The following is a 19,516-nucleotide window of genomic DNA, read 5'->3' as shown; positions in this document are numbered from 1 at the left end:
TCATTACTCAACTCTACCTACCTGTCTAATTCCTGTAACCTTTGGATCCCCAACATTACAAACTTAATCTAGCTATAATGTGTTCAATGACTTCATCTCAACAGCTCTCTGGATAAATGATTATAAAGATTCACAATTCTCAAATCTTAATTTTTGTTTCATAATAAATCTTTAAATTGCTGCCAATGTAAGGATATGCTCCATGGAGGACAGCATAATTACATTTGTACTTTCAGCAATTGGCATTCCACCTCATTATAATAAAGGCCAACATTCCATTTATCTTCCAAATTAATTGCTGCACTTGCATTTTAACTATGACTCATTTTGGAGCACACCCTGGTTTCTGTGCAGCAGCATTCTGCTTCTCTATTCTTCCTGCTATCCTGCCCCATTGTTCTACTCTTAATCAGCAGATGAGTAGGAAGGTGCTGACAATGCCATTGAAGTGGCCTTCTGCAGTCACACATCGGCTGCTGCTTGGCTGGTGTTCTGACATGTTTGCAGCCTTTATCTAAATCCAGACAAAAAGGCTGAATTCTGCAGATCTGTCCTTGATGCTCAGATGGCATTTGACCAAATATGGCAACAAAGAGCCTTGTAAAAATCAAAAATGAAAAGGGAAAACTCTCCACCTCATAATCACTTTAAAGGATGATAATGATAATTGTAGAAAGTAATAATTTCAACTTCAAGAGAACCTTGGTCTGAGGTCAAAATATCCTTAAGTGCTTCGTCACTTCAATGACAAAGTCCAAGAGGAAGGCTGGATATAAATTTCCAATCCAGTAATATATCATCCGTCTGAACATGTTACTATTTTCTTCATTCATAAAGGGAGAGAATCCTACAATTCCTTCATAGCGCACATGAGTACTTTCACTACGCCAGCTGTATTTCAAAAAGGTGACTGACACATTCTCAATACAGCAAAAGATGACCAAGAAAGCTGGTCTTGCCCCTGAGGTGTCCACCATCTATGAATGAACAAAGAAAACTATGTTGGTTAAAATGAAAAAGTAATGGAGAGAATTTAAATACATAAGGTCTCTTATAGCAAACTAATGAGTTAATAGACAACACACAAAATGCTGGAGGAACTCAGTTGTCCAGGGAGCATCCATGGTTGATATTTAAGTGAACCACTTCTTCACCGAGTTCCTTTAAACACATTTGGTGGGTTACTCCGGATTTCCAGCATCTGAAGTTTCTCACATCTCTCTAATCAAGTAGTAAGGTTGTTGATTAAACTGATGCACATTAGATCTAGAGGTAAGGTGACTGGGGATTGATATAGTGATGAAATCAGTGGTTGGGTTGAAGGATTTGGAGAAGTGATGGCGAGGGAAATGTACATATAGGCTTCCCACCACCTTAGATTTAAATAAAACAGTCTAGAGAATTATAGAGTCTTAACTTGTCATTAAGTATTTACTCCTTCAACATACTCCTCCTTAGCTCACTGCCTTCCAGCATGGATCCTTGCCATACACCAGATGCAGTGAACGGCAGCTGTGGTTGGAATAGAGGTGGACTAGTGGATCAGAGCCCAGCATTTGGGGCATGCCAGAATGCGGATGACTAAAAATGACTTGGAGGGAGAGGATGGTGCAGGTGACAGGACCTACAAATAGTTGGTATTGCAGAGCATAATCAAAGGGTGATCAGCAAATGTGATGGTGGAGAAAGAAGAAACAGGGTTGCTCATTTCAGTATTGGAACACACACGAGAAAGGGGCTTATAACAGCACAGGACTAAAATTGGCAGGGGGTGCAATGCATTTGAAAGGAAAAGCCAAGAATGTTGTTAAGTAAACTTAGCTACACTGCAGACTTCAAGGTACCCAAACAATTTTCACACTGGTCTAGTGTTGCATTATTGAAAATATCTAGGTACACTAGCATTTCTAGGAAATTCTGAATATGAATTTTTTTACTTCCTTGTTTAATTGATTATACCTAAACTTTGCACATAACTTTTATCTTTTGTAGATTTTCTTTGCTTATTGCTGTTGTTCCTTTCTATGCCTTATGTCACATTGGGTAACAACCTTGCTTTTTCTTTAACATTTGTCTGTTGTTTTTTTTTTACGAGGCCAAGTTACTAGCTCGGCACTCAACACAGCGCGGATGGAAAGCATGCAAGGAACCAGCCGATTCCAACCCGGGAACACTTGCCTCAAAGTCCAGTGTGGATGCCACTACACCACCAGTCATCTGTCCCTTTGCTTGTAACAACATACAAGATGCAAACCTGTACTTAGACTGTAAGACAGGAGCAGAGTTAGGTCATTCAGCCCAATGAGTCTGCTCCGCCATTCCACCATGGCTGATCCCATTCAACCCCATACACCTGCTTCCTCTGATGCCCTCACTGATTAGGAAACAATCAGCTTCTACTTTAAATATAGTAACAGACTTGGCTTCCACTGCAGTCTGAGGCAGAGCATTCCACAGATTTACTACTCTCTCTAAAAAAAAAATCACTCCTTGCCTCTGTTTTAAAGGGTCGTCCCTCAATTTTCAGATGGTTCCCTCTAGTTCTGGATACCCCCACCGTAAGAAACCTCTCCATATCCACCCTTTCTAGTCAGTTCAACTTCAGTAGGTTTCAATGTGATCCGCCCACATTCTTCTAAATTCCAGTGAGTACAAGCCAAACGCTCCTCATGTGTTAACCCCTTCATTCCTGGAATCACCCTCATGAACCTCCTCTGGACTCTCTCCATCCTTTCTGAGATGTGGGGCCTAAACCTGTTGACAACACTCCAAGTGTGGCATGACTAGTGTCTTGTAAAGGCTCAGCATTATCTCCTTGTTTTTATATTCTATTCCCCTTGAAATAAATGTCGACATTGCATTTGCCTTCTTTATAACAGACTCATCCTGTGAATTAACCTTCTGGGAGTCTTGCATGAAGACTCCTAAGTCCCTCTGCACCGCTGATGGTTGAACCTTCTCCCTATTCAGATAATAGGCTGTACTATTGTTCCTTTCCCCAAAATGTATTATCATACATTTCCCAACACTGTATTCGATCTGCCACTTTTTTGCCCATTCTTCCAATTTCTAAGACCTGCAATCACGCTGCTTCCTCAGCACTACCTATCTCTCCACCTGTCTTTGTATCATCTGCAAACTTTGCCCCAAAGCCATCAATTCCACTATCTGAATCAATGACAATGTGAAAAGCAGCGCTTCCAATACTGACCCCTGAGGAATACCACTAGTCACCAGAAAAAGCCCCTATTATTCTCACTCGCTGCCTCCTGCCTATCAGCCATTCCGCTACCCATGCCAGTATCTTTCCTGTAATGCCATAGGATTTTATCTTGTTAAGCAGATTTTATCTCGTTATTTTGTAACTTACCCATCGGGGTGTGGTGCCTATGCAAAATGATTAATCTAACAAAAATCCAAACCTGTTGCTTGACAAACTGTAGCTTCCATGTAATTAAATGAATCTTTGTTGTCAAAGAATTGTTTTATTCTCCAAAAAAATCCATCAATTTCATAATCTTACAAAAGACAGAAGATATATAAAATATTCAGTTTAAATATAAAGCGATATTAAATGTAAAAATGTGGATTATTTATGTACAATTAAAAAGCTCTTATTGCAAACATATAAAGTGAATTCCTGTTGCAAATAAAAATGGAATATTCTGATCAGTAAATAGATGTTTAAAGCATTGCTCAAAAAGTGCTAACATTTAAAGAGAATAAAGGGCAATATTATACTTGCCCAACAATAATTTACACAAAAGGCAAAATATATTCTATATATGCAAAATATATACTTTATAATACTGTTCCTGTAATTGATACAGAAAACTCTCAGTAATCCACATGAATTAAATACAATTCTAATTTAACCAAATTACTTCAGACCTGTGTAAAAGCATTCTTGCTAATTTGAATACCATCAGTGAATGAGCACTTCTATTAATTAATATGATTCTGCACAAAGATACAAAATGCGTCCAGAGATTCACCACATATTGAGAAGAATTGTACAATAAGGCAGACCATTGGTTAAGGACTAGAAGTGAAATATTATTCTCTTTAGTGTAATTGACAGTCCATGAAACTACTAAAGTTGTGTTTAGATTACTGCAGGAAAGCTAATAACTAATGAGGAAATCAGACTGCCAATACATAGCCTGTTTAGAGCATGTTATTTTATGGCTAGAGAATAAAGGATCAAATTCAATCATATCATAAGCAATATAAATCAATAGAATTAAATTTCTGGAAATTGCATCTTCATAATATGCGATGTATATACTCTTAATAATTTGTGAAATATCCAGTACTTTCAAAGAAAACTAAAGTGCCTGCAGGTTCTAATTTTATTGGAACAGTGGTAAAATTAGCAATGTCCCACTGCAAGACAGACCAAAGACAATCTTATAAAGGACCTTGCTTTAGATGTAGCCCCTTTAAATTGATGGCAATCTGGAAAATGGGTGTGTTTCCACTTTTTTCTGCTGTAGCTGTCCAGCGTTAGTAATGTTATTAAGAATCCAGCTGATGACCTGTACTCAACAAGCTTACAAGTCCAGAATATTAAATCTTTTGATCTAATTCAGCAACCTTGTGTCAATCTTATGAGCTGCACTTCTTCTAATATCAAAAGAATATCATTTTAAGGCAAAGTTAATCTGACACAAACAAATTCATATTAAATTTCAAAGGAGATAATCAGGACATTGTATTCTTGCCTGCAGATTAGTACCCATTGGCATTATCCTATTAGCAAGTTGGTCTATTTGTGTCACTTGTGCAAAGGTACAGTGAAAAACTTTGCTTTGATGTTCCAAAATGGTGTAATTGTAGTTCAATATTGCTTTCATACCAATGCAGCAACTGAATAGGAAGTGTAAGTGGAGAGATTAGCACAGGAAAAAAACCTGAATTGCAGTTACAGATAAAGACTGAGATTAATATTTTTTCAGATCTTTGAACTCAACGTGCATGCCTGGAAGCCAACGATTCATTGAAAGGAAAACACAGAGGAACAAGAATAGCCTGCTGTGTCAGTCTTGTCACTCAGCAAGACTGACTGGTCTGTATCTTGATTCCACTCACATAAGTCATCTCCAAATCAATTTGTCAGAACAGAAAATAGCAGGAATGGGCCATATACCCTTTAGATCTTCACAAACATTCAACACAATCTCTTCAGTGTTTTGTTCCCACCTTCTCCCCCTACCCATTTAACTAATGTATATTAAAAATATTATGTATTCTTCTTGAATATACTGAATACCTTGACCTCCACTGGCTTCTTGAGAGACAATCGCACAGGTTCACCACACTCCTGGTGAGGAAACTTCTCCTATTGGTAATTAGAAATTGTCTAGCCAATTTCCCAAGGCAGTGAGAACTCAAGCTACCCAGCACATCCTCCTTGTATCAGGTCAGTTTATACTGCTGAATTTATATACGTTTTTAAATGTGATCTCTTCTTATTCATCTATTCTCAAACTTACACAATCTCTGGTTAAACATCAGTCCTGCCATCCATTAAACCTTTATTGCACTATTTCCAAGGCAGGGACTTCAGATAAAGGAGAACAGAACCACAAAACAAAGCTTCAGATGTAAACTTATCAAGACCCTCTGCAGCTGTAACATCCTTAATCCATTCTTGCAGTAGTCTTATCGCCACAAGTTTGAAAATTATTAACCATATTCAGAATCGGCTACTTTTGAAGTCACACACAGCCATCATTCGTTACACAAAAGTTTTTCTCATTCCTCTTCCAAGTTTCCCAGCTCTTAACTGCCTTAGCAAATCTTTACATAATTATTTGGAAAAAAATACCTCATACCACACTGACAGTACATGAGAAAATCTACAGATGCTGGAAATCCAAAGAAACAGACACAAAATGCTAGAGGAACTCAGCTGGCCGGGCCGCATCTATGGAAAGAGTAAACAGTTGACGTTTAGGGCCTTGACCCTTCATTAGTCTGGATCAGTCCAGCCCAAAGTGTGTCAGCTGTTTACTCTTCTTCATTAAATCACATTTAAACTAGGTGTGGGCACAGAAATATGGAAAATTATGGAATCCTTCCTCATTGGTATCAATTTGAGACCTGACAACATCTTTGCATTCTAAAACTAATGCAACAGTTTATATAATGTAATGCCCAGACCATTTTGAACACCAGAGCTTTTCAGAACTGTGCAACGTTTTCAACTCCTTTATATTTGAGCCTTTTAAACTACCTCAGACTTGGGCTCAGCCTCATCAGACTCAATCACCTTCTGATCATGAATATCTTCCCACCCAGAACATTCTCGCTGAATTCAGACTTAATCTTCTTAGCAAAAGTTATTACAGCAAAATCCTTGTTGTGGTTTCCTAAGGCAGTCAGAAATTCTCAGGAATTACATAGAATGATAAAGGTTGAAGCTGCACCAGGAAACTGTTCCAATACAAAATTCCCCCTCTGGACAAAGGAAATCGGGGGTTGACAGGAAGATGAAGTAGTCTTTAAAGAACGTAGTCTTTCCCCAAGATCATCAGCTTTTTTAAAACAGACCTCTCCTTCAGTGCTGGTTTCAAAGATATAACTGGTTTGAAGTTCTTGAAAATTGTCAGATGGACCCAATGTAATCTACCTGCACTGTGCAAAAATAAAAGGGGTTATAAGAGTGCAGTTCTTTTGCAATACAAAACAATCACAGTGAGAAGTAGCCTAGAAAATTTTAACAAGCTGCTTCCCCCTTAAATGTAAAAAAATGTACATTATGCATCATCATCCACTTCTACTGTTAAAGAATCTCACATTAATTTAGGTCAAAGGTGCAAGTTTTAAGATTCATCTTAAAAGAAAACAGAGGTTGTGAAAGTGTACTTGTAATAAGTAAATAAAAAATATATTCTTAAAAATATATTCTCTCTCTTCATCATGCATATCTTATGCAAAATACCTAAATTAGCATTGCAAGGTAGGGAAGAATCTTTAATAACATAAATATGTCCTAATGTGCTTTGCCAATGAGTTAAATCATTGTTGGAATTTAGAGTAAAGTGGCAGCCAACTTGTGACTGCTAATCTCCCCAAAGCCACAACAAGGCAATGAAAGAACTGTCCCAATTGTCTTTGGATAGGGACCAGGAGGTTTACATGCCCAGCATTAAGAACAGATGAGGCCTTGATTTAATTCCTCCTCAGAAAGCCTGATGTGGTTGCAATCACCACAATGAATGACACAACATAGATTACACAAATGCATTCAATTCAAACCTGCAATGCTATCGTGCATCATGAACTCAAATTCAACAAAGCCATCAGAACAGATGCTTTAGTTGCAAAGGTACACAAATATTGAAATTATAATAGGCTAATCATCTTGTGAATTTATACATTTTCTTCCAGCATAAATATAAATTTTCAATTTTATTTTTAATCCTTAGGAACTTCTTTTGTGCTGATTTTCTCTTCCTCCGGGGGATGACCTCGGTTGGAGTCTTTGATTTTCTGATATTAGTTTTCTGACGCTGCCAAAGTGTAAGCAGAGAGATGAAACAAACATAATCAAAATAACATTTTGTTTAAGACTAAACAAAACATACAAGTGTAACCATATCCTCTGTTAATACTTAAATATTCTTATCTTCAAAATAAGTTATAAAAAGCAAGTGGCATGATGTACAGTACTGAAAAGGAACACAGAATACTGCAGCACAGTAATAATGTTCTATGCACCAGTGGCCCACAATTTTGTGCCGACCTTTTAACCTACTCTAAGATCAATCGAGCCTTTCCTTCCTACATCGCCCTACATTTTTCTATCATTCATGTGCCTATGAGTTCCTTAATTGCCCCAAATCCATTTGCGTCTACCACTAAATAAATCAAATCAAATCATTACTATCAATAAAATTAGATGCAATACAGGCATGTACCACAGGCTTAAGGACAGCTTCTATCCTACCATTATGGGACTATTGTACAGTTCCCTTATACGGTAAGATGGGTTCTTTGCCTTTACAATCTTCCTCATTGTGCCTCTGCAATTATTGTCTTCTTGCACTGTACTTTCTTTGTGATTGTAACATTTATTAAGCACTCAGTTATGATTTTACCTTGTACTCCCTCAATGTTGTATTGTAATGAATTGACCTGTGTAAACATAGAACAGTGACACAGTACGGGCTTTTCAGCCCACGATGCACTGATCTATATAAACTTACTTTACGATCAATCTAACCTTTCCCTCCTACACAGCCGATAACCCTCCATTTCTCTTACATCCATGTGCCTATCTAAGAGTCTTTTAAATGTCCACATCATATCAGCCTCTACAATAGCTTGAGCAGTACATTCCAGGCACTCATACTGAAGAATGAAAATAAACAATCTTGAATCTTGAACATCAGCTGAGAGCTCTTGAACTCAAACCCGTAGCTAATGAAAGCCACACACTATATGCCTTCTTAACCACCCTAACAACTTAAGTGGCAATTTTGTGACATCAGTGGAGTTGTAACACAACATCTCTCTAAGATTCCTGCCTTTAAATCTGCATCTGTAATGACCACAACATCATAATTCCATGTACTAATCCATGCTTTAAGTTCACCAACCTTATTCTTAATACTTCTTGCATTAAAGTAGACACATTGTAACCCATCCAACTGATTGCATTTATGCCCTACCCTTCATCAGTCTTTGCACATTACACCAACATCTGACCTAACGTTCTGATCCCCAGCAGCTCTAGCAAACCTGCCCATATGGACATTGGACCCTCTCAAGTTCAGATATAACCCATCCTTTTTGTACAGGTCATACCTTCTCCAGAAGAGAGCCCAAAAATCCACAAACTTAAAACACTGCCCCACCAACCCGACTCCTCCCACCCTGCACCAACTCTTCAGTCTCACATTCACCTGCAAGACAAGCTTTTCACTGCACCTTGGTACATGCAACAATAATAAACCAATTTAACTTTTTATCTTCAGTAACAATTAGAAGTAATAATTGTACTTAATGAAGTACAATTTATAAAGGTTGTGTAATAATAGTGAAGTGAGCAGAGTGCATTTATCATCATGTAATGAAAGGAAGGATTTAACTTGTCAAGAGAATACAGATGTGAGAAACAGGTTCTGTCTACTTGGAATTAGAAATTATAGAAAAAAATTTAAAGGGTAATGTAATGATCTCTTTTCTTTTTTCAAAGTAAACAAGGTCAATCCAGTTCATGGCTTCAAATTATGAAAAGAATCCACCAAACCAATGGGAAGGGAATTACTGTGAATGGGAAGAAACTGAAATTAAAGAAAACCTTCTTCATCATTAAAGACTATGATTAAAGGGAAACTGTAAGATAAAGAAAAATAAACTTCTACATTTTTCCTGAAATGTTTAACACTTCAAGCATCATAATGCTCCTCAGACAGGATGAAGAGGTCAATACTCCCCAATTCCATTAGGCTTTACAATTCAACCGCCAGGAGTAAGATATGTTAAAGTGCCGGGGTTGATTGTATTTAATGTATCTAAGTAAACTACTTAAGAACTTTTTAAAAGCTATTATTAATACTTTTTGAGAGAGTGATTTAGATGCATTTCATATTTTACTGAGTTAAGTATTGTATGTAATTAGTTTTGCTAAAACAAGTCTATGGGACATTGGAAAAAAATGTTGAATTTCCCCATGGGGATGAATAAAGTATCTATCTATCTATCTATTTTGAAGCAAACACGATATTACACATAGGAGCCTTGGGATGAATCAAATCCATGTTCAATATACTGTACTTTCTCATTCAAAAATCAACCCTATCAACAGGAAAACTTCACTTTTCTCCAAATAGAATTTGGTTTATCATCATTTGCAATAACTGTATTACTTCAGTTTTGCATTAGACTGTCAACAAAGAGTACCCAATTGCTCACTGTCAGAATGAGTCATCACAGGGAATGATGATGAATGATCACAAGGAATTTTCAGAAATCTCAGCAGGTGGGACATAATGCTTTCCAGCAGCTAATTGTAAGGTCATGAAATTAACCTTTAATGTCATTCAGTTCTTCATTGGGATTTGACTTCACAGCTTTCCAGTTCAGATACTATCACAACAGTGACTGAATTAAGCTGCCACTCTGAAAGGCTTGGTTCATGAGACAACTGGATGTATTTTGGTAGAGAGCTGGCTGGTACATTTGGTACAAAGAAGATGGACTATTACCATCAAATATTGAATTGTAGGAAATGTGGACCAAAGAACCCAGACAATAAAATATTTAACTACATTCTGTGAAATCTCTAGAGTAAATAAAATAAAACATTTACATATAAAAAAAATTTTGCCAACATACCTTTTGTCCTTTGCAATGGCATTTTAGCACTCTTTCAGTTTTCCTGGATAAGGCCATTATTTCCAGAGTAAAATCAAAATTAATTTTCTTGGTAATATAAACAATCGAGCATGTCATGTGATGGATTGAATTAATTTCCTGTAATTCAAAAAGAAAACAATTTTAGAATATTGTTTGCTGCATATTAACACTGTTTGCACAGTTTAAAATCAGTGGCTATTATTGAGTGTTGTAAAACTTAGTGCTTGTTGGAAAATATTATGCAGCACGGAGTTATACAAAGACAGTCCCTTGGTCCATTCAAATCTCATTCTTCCAGAAATTAACTTAATGAATCACCATGAAAGCATCTAACCATTTCTGAAATGAACTCAAATGGCTTTCTCATTTTCTATAAACTGTAATAATAATTTACAGAAATTGCATCCTGGCATCTACTTTAAACTTGGCTTCAAAGAAAAATATAATATTACCATGTTAGTGTGTTTCATTCTACAATATTTCTGGTACAATAGCTACCCTAGCCAAAGCCCAGTGCCAATCAAAACTACATCATTTCCCTGAGCACTATACAATTTATGCTTCACTTATGGATGGGATGCAAATGTTTAGACTATCCAGTCATCCAAATCATTTAATTTATTGCCAACTTCCATTGTTTGAAAATATTAATATCGAACTTGGGTCTTTACATTCTCCCATATGTGGAGTACCACAATTTAGAGTAGGAGAGAGTTGTCCTTTCAGCCTCCTTCATCATTCTTCAAAATCAGCCTATCATTTGCTCTTTTTTTTTAAAATCCTACGATTCACCTTTTAGAAATGTATCAAATCTGTTTCAAATTAACACAATGGCTGAGTCTGTGCAGCCTACCCGGAGGGAAAATTCCCGACATTAATTACCATCTGAATGAATGAATTTCAACTCATCTCAATTCTAAACAATCTAATCTCTGGTTCTAGCCTCCTCAGGCAGGGAACCGCCTTCCCTGCATTTGTGATTAGTACAAGCAAAACACTAACAACCCCTGGAAAAAAATCAATACATACGCCACTCATTTTAAATTCAGATATGCAATACCATGAATTTATCATTGGTTTTAAATGATAAAACTGATGCCAGTCCTGTAAAAAAATTCTTGTGTAAGAGACAGGCTGTTCCTTCTTTATATCTAGAGGAAGGCAGAAGAGGTGGTGTGGCTCTGCTGGTAAAGAATGGCAATCAAATTAGTAGAAAGATGTGTTGTAGGAGCAGATGTTGTTGAATCCTTGATGATTGAGTAATAAAACTGCAAGAAGAAGAGGACCCTGCTGGCCTCCAAACAGTAGCTGGGCTGTGGGCTACAGATTACAACAGGAAATAGAAAAGGCATGTCAAAAGGGCAAGGTAATGATAGTCACGGAGATTTCAACTGAGGTTGATTGGGAAAATCAGGTTGGGAATGGATCTCAAAAGAGTGAATTTGTTGTATGCCGAAGAGATGGCTTTTTAAGAGCAGTTTGTCATTGAGCCTACTGGGAGATCAGCTATTCAGGATTGGGTGTTGTGTAATGAACGAGGCAATTAGGGAGCTTAAGGCAAAGGAACCCTTAGGAAACAGTGATCACAATATGACTGAGTTGAACTTGAAATTTGATAGGGAGAAAGTAAAGTCTGACATAGCAGTATTTCAGTGGAGTAAAGGAAATTACAGTGGTTTTCGAGAGGAGTTGGCCAAAGTACATTGGAGATGCTGGTCGGGATGCCAGCAGAATAGCAATGGTGTGAATTTTTGGGAAAAATGAGGAAGATGCAGGATAGATGTATTCCAAAAACAAAGAAATATTCAAATGGCAAAATAGTACAACAGTGGCTGACAGAGGAAGTCAAAGCTAATGTAAAAACAAAAGAGAGGGCATACAACAAGGCAAAAATTAGCAGGAAGATAGAGGTTTGGGAAGCTTTTAAAAACTTACAGAAAGCAACAAAAAGAATCATTAGGAGGGAAAGATGAAACATGAAAGCAAGCTAGCAAACAATATCAAGGTGGATTGAAAATGCTTCTTCAAGTATATAAAAAATAAAAGAGATGAGAGTGGATATAGGACTGCTAGAAAATGAGGCTGGAAAAACAATTAACAGGACACAAGGAGATGGCAGATGATCGAAAAGAGTAAAATGAGTACTTTGCATCAGTCTTCACTATGGAAGACACTGGTAGTGTGCCTGGTGTTGAAGGGTATGAGGGAAGAGAAGTGAGAGCAGTTACTAACAGGAGGAAAAACATGCTCATAAAGCAAAGACCTAAGGGTACACAAGTCAGTTGGACCAGATGAACTGCAACCTAGGTTCTGAAAGAGGTAGTGGTAGAGATTCTGTGTAGGCCTCCATTAGTCTCAATAGACTATGGATTTGTGCCTTGGAAAGTTTCCAGGGTGCAAGCCTGGTCAGGGTTTTTTTTTTAAATGGAAGACCAGCAGTTGCCCAAGCTGCAAGTCTCCCCTCTCCACACCACCAATGTTGTCCATTAGGGCATTAGGATAAAGACTGTAGAGGCATTAGAAATGGTCTTTCAAGAATCATTGGACTCTGGCATGGTTCTGGAGAACTGGGAAATTGCAAATGTCACTCCACTCTTTAAGAAAGGATGGAGACAGCAAGAAAGGAAATTATAGACCAATTAGCTTGACCTCAGTGGTTGGGAAGATGTAATTAATTGTTAAGGAGGAGGCTATGGAGTACTTGGTGACACAGGACAAGATGGGACAAAGTCATGTTTCATTGAAGGAAAATCCTGCCTGATGAACCTGTTGGAATTCTTTGAGGAGATTACAAGTAGGACAGATAAAGGGGATGCAGTGGATGTTGTATATTTGGACTTTCAGAAGGCCTTTAACAAGGTGCCACACATGAGGCTGCTTACCAAATTAGGAGCCCATGGCATTACCGGAAATTTACCAGCATGGCTAGAGCATCGGCTGACTGGTAGGAGCCAGCAAGTGAGAATAAAAGGATCCTTTTCTGGTTGGCTGCCCATGACTAGTGGTGTTCCACAGGGGTCAATGTAGGGACTGCTTCTTTTATGCTGTACATCAATGATTTAGATGACGGAATAAATGGCCTTGTTGCCAAGTTTGCAGATGATATGAAGATTGGTGGAGGGGCAGGTAATGTTGAGGAAACAGGAAGGCTGCAGAAGGACAGATTAGAAGAATGGGCAAGAAAGTGGCAAATGAAATACAATGTTGGAAAATGCATGGTTATACACTTTGGTAGAAAATGTGCAGACTATTTTCTAAATGGGGAGAAAATCGTAAAATTTAAGATTCAGATGGACTTGGGAGTCCTTGTGCAGGACAGCCTAAAGGTTAACTTGCAGTGCAGATTGAGTCAAAAGTGAGGAGGGCAAATGCAATTTTAGCATTCATTTCAAGAGGTCTAGAATACATGAGCAGGAATGTGATGCCGAGGCTTCATAAGGCACTGGTGAGGACTACTTTGAGTATTGTGGACAGTTTTGGGCTCCTTATCTAAGAAAAGATGTGCTGGCATTGGAGAGCATTGTCCTCACTGGAATTTAGAAGGATGAGGTGGGGGAGAGGGGTTCTCATTGAATCTTTTGAATGTTGAAAGACCTAGACTGAGTAGACGTGGAAAGGATGTTTTCCATGGTGGGGGGAGTCTAGGACCAGAGGACACAGCCTCTGGATATAGGAGCATCCATTTAAAACAGAGATGTGGAAAATTTTATTAAGCCAAATGGTGGTGAATTTGTGGAATCTGTTACCACAGGCAGCTGTGGAGACCAGGTTGTTGGGTGTATTTAAGGCAGAGATTGATAGGTTCTTGATTGGACATGGTATCAAAGGTTATGGGGAAAAGGTCAGGGAGTGGGGCTGAAGAGGGGAAAAAAGAATCAACCATGATTGAATGGCAGAGAAGACTCGAAAGGCCAAATGGCCTAAATCTGCTCTTATGTCTTATGGTCTTAGATAATCAAGTAGCTTGCTACATCAATAGGCATGATAAGGAGCACATTGGGGTAACATTAGAAAACATGGGGTAAAGGAGTAAAAGGATCCCAGAGCAGATTAGTCATGATCATGTTGGATGTCAAGCAAACTTGAGATGACTGGCTTATGACAGGAGTTCTTATATTGAAATGAGCTGCAATTACAGAAAGGAATGCAAAACATCATATAGTTCAGTTGCAAGCAATCAGGATGAGGTAGTAAATTAGATTAAACATTGGCTTTGTGGGAAAAACTAGAGAGTGGTAGTATATGATGGCCTCTTGAATGGAGGCCTGTGGCTGGTGGAGTGCCACAGGGATCAGTGCTGGGTCTGACTTTTGTCACCTTTATCAATGATCTAGATGATAATATGGTTAACTGGATCAACAAGTTAGCTGATTACACCAAGACTGGGGATGTAGTGGACAGAGAGGAAGGCATCAGGATCTGAACCAACTGGAAAAGAGGGCTGAAAAAAATGGCAGATTTAATTTGATGAAGACAAGAGTGAGGTGTTGTTGCACTATGGTGAAAGGTAGGGCACTGACCAAAGGGATCTGGAAATACAGGTCCATAGTTCATTGAAAGTGGTATCACAGGTAGATAAGGTTGTAAAGATAGATTTTGGCACATTGGCTTTCATGAATCAAAGTGCGGGATACAGCAGACAGGATGTTATGTTGAAGTTGTATAAGATATAACTGAGGCCTAATTGTGTGCAGTTTTGATCACTTACCTACAGGAAGGACGTAAACAAGCCTGAAAGAGTACAGAGAAAATTTACAAGGATGTTGCCAGGTCTGGAGGACTTGAGTTATAAGATAAAATAGGTTAGGATTTTATTCCTTGGAACACAGGAGACTGAGAGGAGATTTGACAGAGGTATACAAAATTATGAGGGGTATAGAAATGATAAATGCAAGCAGGCTTTTTCCACTGAAGTTGGGTAGGACTTCAACTACAGGTAATTGGTGAAGGGTGAAAGGTGAAAAATTTAAGGGGAACATGAGAAACAAAGTTCTTCACTCAGAGGGTTGTGAGAATGTGGAACGAGCTGCCAGCACAAGTGATGACTGCAAGCTCAATTTCAACATTTAAGTTTTTATAGGTACATGATGGTAAGGGAATGGGTTACGGTCCCGGTGCAGGTCTACGGGAGTAGGCAGTTTAAATGGTTCAGCACGGACCAGATGGGCCAAGGGGCCTGTTTCTGTGCTGTACTTTTCTATGACTCTGACTTTAATAACAAAACTGTACTCTGGAATAAAATCTGGGTATATTCCTGTTCTCACTAAGAGGCTGTCAGTGTCCTTTCACTAGTGGAGACAGGATAACAATAACAAAACCCGTCAGAAATACTAGTCACTTTGCCTACTTCTAAGGCATATAAACTGCAGCACTGACAGCCACGTATTAATAGACATTAGCTAAATCAACAAGCCAGGAAATTGAAACTTGAGCTCTTATACTATACAATACAAAATCTATCTACAAAAGCTAATCTTATATATTAATATTTATTGCAAACAGCAGAAAATCTGCAGATGCTGGAAATCCAAGCAACACACACAAAATGCTGGAAGGACTGAAGTTCCTCCAGCATTTTGTGGGTATTAATATTTATTGTACTTTATTTTATGCTGCATTGGATTCAAAATATCAATCATTTTGCTCTTCTTTATGGTTGTGTACTGTAGAATGACAACAGCAATCTTGAATCTTTCTGTCTGTATGACTGCACAATTTACTTTCACATATATCCAAGGTTGGACAACAGCAACAAAGATCTTGATAGAAGCAAATAGGAAGAACTTAACTATAAAGACATCAACCGTCCAGGATGGCGCCAGCAAACAATGTGACATCCTGCAGAATGTTCCCAAAGCTTACTTCTTTCAAATATGATTCTACTACTAAGCTGTGTACAATTGGAATTTGTAATTTACATTTTGATGGTGTGTTTTTGGGCTGATTGAGCGATCTGGTGCTTTGCTGTCTCCAAGGGAGCTTGGTGAGGTTTGAAGCAGAGTGTGGGGCCTGGAGGCCTGGAAGCCAGGACACAGGGTGCAGGCCCGTGATCGACTCCATTGCTTCCCTTCCATTGAAGCGTCAAGAGTGGAGGACAGGTGGGTGTTTGGTGCCAACTGCCCACATATGACCGATCTTCCTCTCTTTCTCGCTAGTGCAGGAGTCTTGGGATTCATGTTGCAAGGATTAATAAGCAAAGTCTGTGGCTGTGGACTCATTTTGGGGACTTTGAGGTTTATGTTGCATGTGTCTCTGTATTCTAGTTGCTGTTTTTTGAGCACTTTGATCGGGGCAATCGATGTTGACTGGGGCACTTCGGTGAAAGCCAGCTCTGCGGCCGGCAGTCAGCTATCGGCATGGTGCTGAACCGAACTGAAGGAGGATGCTCCTGCACAGCTGGCTTGATGTTAATAATCTATGTGCTGTTCACTCACTTTTTGCCCTTTGAGCAATTTGTTCTTTTTGTGTGCATTGGTAGTTAGATATTTTTCTCTGAACGGGTTCCATGGTGTTCCTTTGTTTTGTGTCTGCCTTCGGGAGGACAAATCTCACAGTTGTATTTTGTATACATACTTTGATAATAAATGTACTTTGGTAAATGATTCAAAGAGTTAATGTATTAATCTGATTGGTACATAATGGTGTCTACAACACCGGAATAAAATTTGAAATAAAACTACAGGTGATTGTTATTGAATGGTTGTAAATGTATTTTAATAATATTATTATTAAGAATTCTGCAAACAATTAGACCATTCTTTACTACACAAACCAGTTAAGATTATTTTTCTTATTTTCCCAGAATATAAGAACGCAGGGCACCATAAAAAGGCAATGGTTGTTTACAAGGCCGTGACATAACACAAGACATCAAAGCAAAAATAAGCCACTCAGCCCATCATCTCTGCTCCACCACTCATCACAGCTGATTTATCAACCCTCTCAACCCTATTCTCCCGCCTTCTCTCTGTGACCTTTGACACCCTTACTAATCAAGAACCTATCAACCTCCACTTAACATTTACCCAATATCTTGGACCCCACTCCAAAGACCCATTTATAAAAATTAGATTTAATAACATTCAGCAAACACAGGACTTAAAAATCATCTTACCCTTCCATCAGAGCAGAGAGAACGCTTTGATTTTTGTGGCTCACTGTAAAAGCTATTATAAATCTTGGAATCCAAAAGTGCTTTCTAAAGACAAGACAAACATTCAGTGCATAATGTTCTAACATTTTCAACATCATTAACAAGTTAATATAATTTCTTCATTCCTTACCAAATCCTCAAAATCTTGAGATATGATGTACTGGAAATCATTCATTACTTCTGTCATATTTAAGTTTCTGTTCTTACAAGAGAGTGCAATATTTGGAATCAGAAGAATCACCAGGAAAGTTATATCAAGGAGATACCTAAAGAAAACTGAATTATAGTAAACAGGACTCAAAATATGACTGTGACCTTACTGAACTGAAAATATTTTATAGTGCTGATGCTTTTTATTCCACAGAAGTTTATGGTATAAGCACATTGATACTATGATCTGAACTGATATTAAAATCAAATCAACTACCTATGAATTCAACATTAAATCATGCTAGATTGCTTTTCAGTTCAGAAGCACGTGAATAGAATTATTACCCCAATAAAAGATAAAGACAACAGTGATAACTTTAGGATTACTCAACACGTTTACTCACATTAGAAATTAATGGCATGTCACAAATATCTAAAGAGCCAGGTAAAAGGCATACATATATTAGTTATTGCTGTTTTGCTTCTAGATAAAAATATAACTAATAACTCATTTAATATGCATTACTGACAATTATACCATAAAAATTAAAGAAATAAGTCTTCCCAATCTATCATATCTAGCTTGCAATAACTCTTGGGGAGCAGAACAGTTAAAACCGCAAATGAACTTTCATACCTGCAATGCTGATACCCCAGCCTTGTGCAACGCCATGGGAAAGGTTTCACTGCTAACCTAATGAATTTTCAGTAGTAGTAGTGATTGGGTTATGGTTCGAGATAACGGGTGCTCTGGAACGTGTACCATCCAATCAGGGAGGTGGATTTGTTTTGCGTGTGCCTGACACCGGTGTGAGCCGGGGCTTTGTTCCGCAAGAGAGGAAGAAAGAGGACACCAGAGAGAACCTGTCTTCGGATTCAACCCGGTGGGGGACCGTGATTCAATGGGGCAAGGTGCTGGGGTCTACTGAGGTTCGGAGAACATGTATGACTTTTGGAGGATTTGCGTTCCAACTTGTGCACATTTGACTGTTGTATTATAATGCACCCATTTTGGTGTTTCTTTACTAACTCTATAGTTAAGATTCATAAATATAATTCCTTTAATCATATGCAGAGTACTATGTATTATTTCTTGGCACTGAGTTGTAACGGGGTTTGGGTTGGGACAGCTGTCTCAATCTCACGGGTTTGGTGGGACCAGAGTGGGTATTCCCTAGACATTGGCAGCCAAGGAAAGTAGGTGGGATTCACTTGTGTTTCACCTGATTATGACCCAAGAATATGCAAATATGGTGTAATTTGCTTTACACATTGAAACCATCATTGAAGTCTTCCTGTGACCACCAGAGGAAAATGTTGTTAATGCAATGATCAGATACAGCAATGGATTTGTTCTACTAACTGCAGAGATCACTGGTGACCTGGACTGCTGGTATTCGCCAGTGATTTTCAATGGAACCAAGAGCACGTACTCACTTAACTTATTTATATTTACTTTGCATTTTCACTTATTTGTTGATGCAGCACGGTAACAGACCCTTCTGGTTAAATGTGGATAAGATGATTTTAAGATGATAAGATGTGATAAGATGTGCACATTAGCACATCACTTTACAGCAATCACAGATTGGGCTTCAATTTCCACTGTAAGGAGTTCATACACTCTCCCCATGACCATATGCATTTCCTCCAGGTGCTCCGGTTTCTTCCCACATTCCAAAGGCACATGGGTAAGTCGGGAGCATGCTATGTTGGCGCCTGAAATGTGGTGACCCTCGCAGGCTGCCCAGAACAATCCTCGCTTATTTGATTTGATGCAAACGACACATTTCACTGTGTACCTTGATCCACATGTGACAAATAAAGCAAATGTTTATCTTTAAA

At 38.3% G+C, this 19,516-nt stretch overlaps 1 protein-coding gene across 4 annotated transcripts in view; it reads right to left on the bottom strand.

The window, feature by feature from the left end:
- Positions 1-3,488: 3,488 nt before the first annotated feature.
- The window catches only part of LOC140725046 (uncharacterized), a 52,177-nt gene continuing 36,149 nt past the window's right edge, over positions 3,489-19,516 (bottom strand). For 2 of the 4 annotated variants that reach the window (XM_073040027.1, XM_073040003.1), the window contains exons 3-7: positions 17,652-17,787; positions 17,483-17,566; positions 10,348-10,485; positions 7,384-7,517; positions 3,489-6,639 (exon numbers count right to left, since the gene is read on the bottom strand). In XM_073040027.1, the coding sequence (XP_072896128.1) occupies positions 6,507-6,639; positions 7,384-7,517; positions 10,348-10,485; positions 17,483-17,566; positions 17,652-17,708 (546 nt within the window). In that variant the 5' untranslated portion in view covers positions 17,709-17,787 and the 3' untranslated portion in view covers positions 3,489-6,506. Of the gene's footprint in view, positions 6,640-7,383; positions 7,518-10,347; positions 10,486-17,482; positions 17,567-17,651; positions 17,798-19,516 lie in introns of all 4 variants that reach the window. The other 2 variants (XM_073040020.1, XM_073040011.1) reach the window with 2 other exon arrangements.

This window comes from Hemitrygon akajei, chromosome 1, assembly GCF_048418815.1.
Source record: "Hemitrygon akajei chromosome 1, sHemAka1.3, whole genome shotgun sequence".
NCBI classification, from domain to species: Eukaryota; Metazoa; Chordata; class Chondrichthyes; order Myliobatiformes; family Dasyatidae; genus Hemitrygon; species Hemitrygon akajei.
The sequence above is the reverse complement of the archived record's forward strand: the minus strand, read 5'-3'. Positions and strand labels throughout refer to the sequence as shown.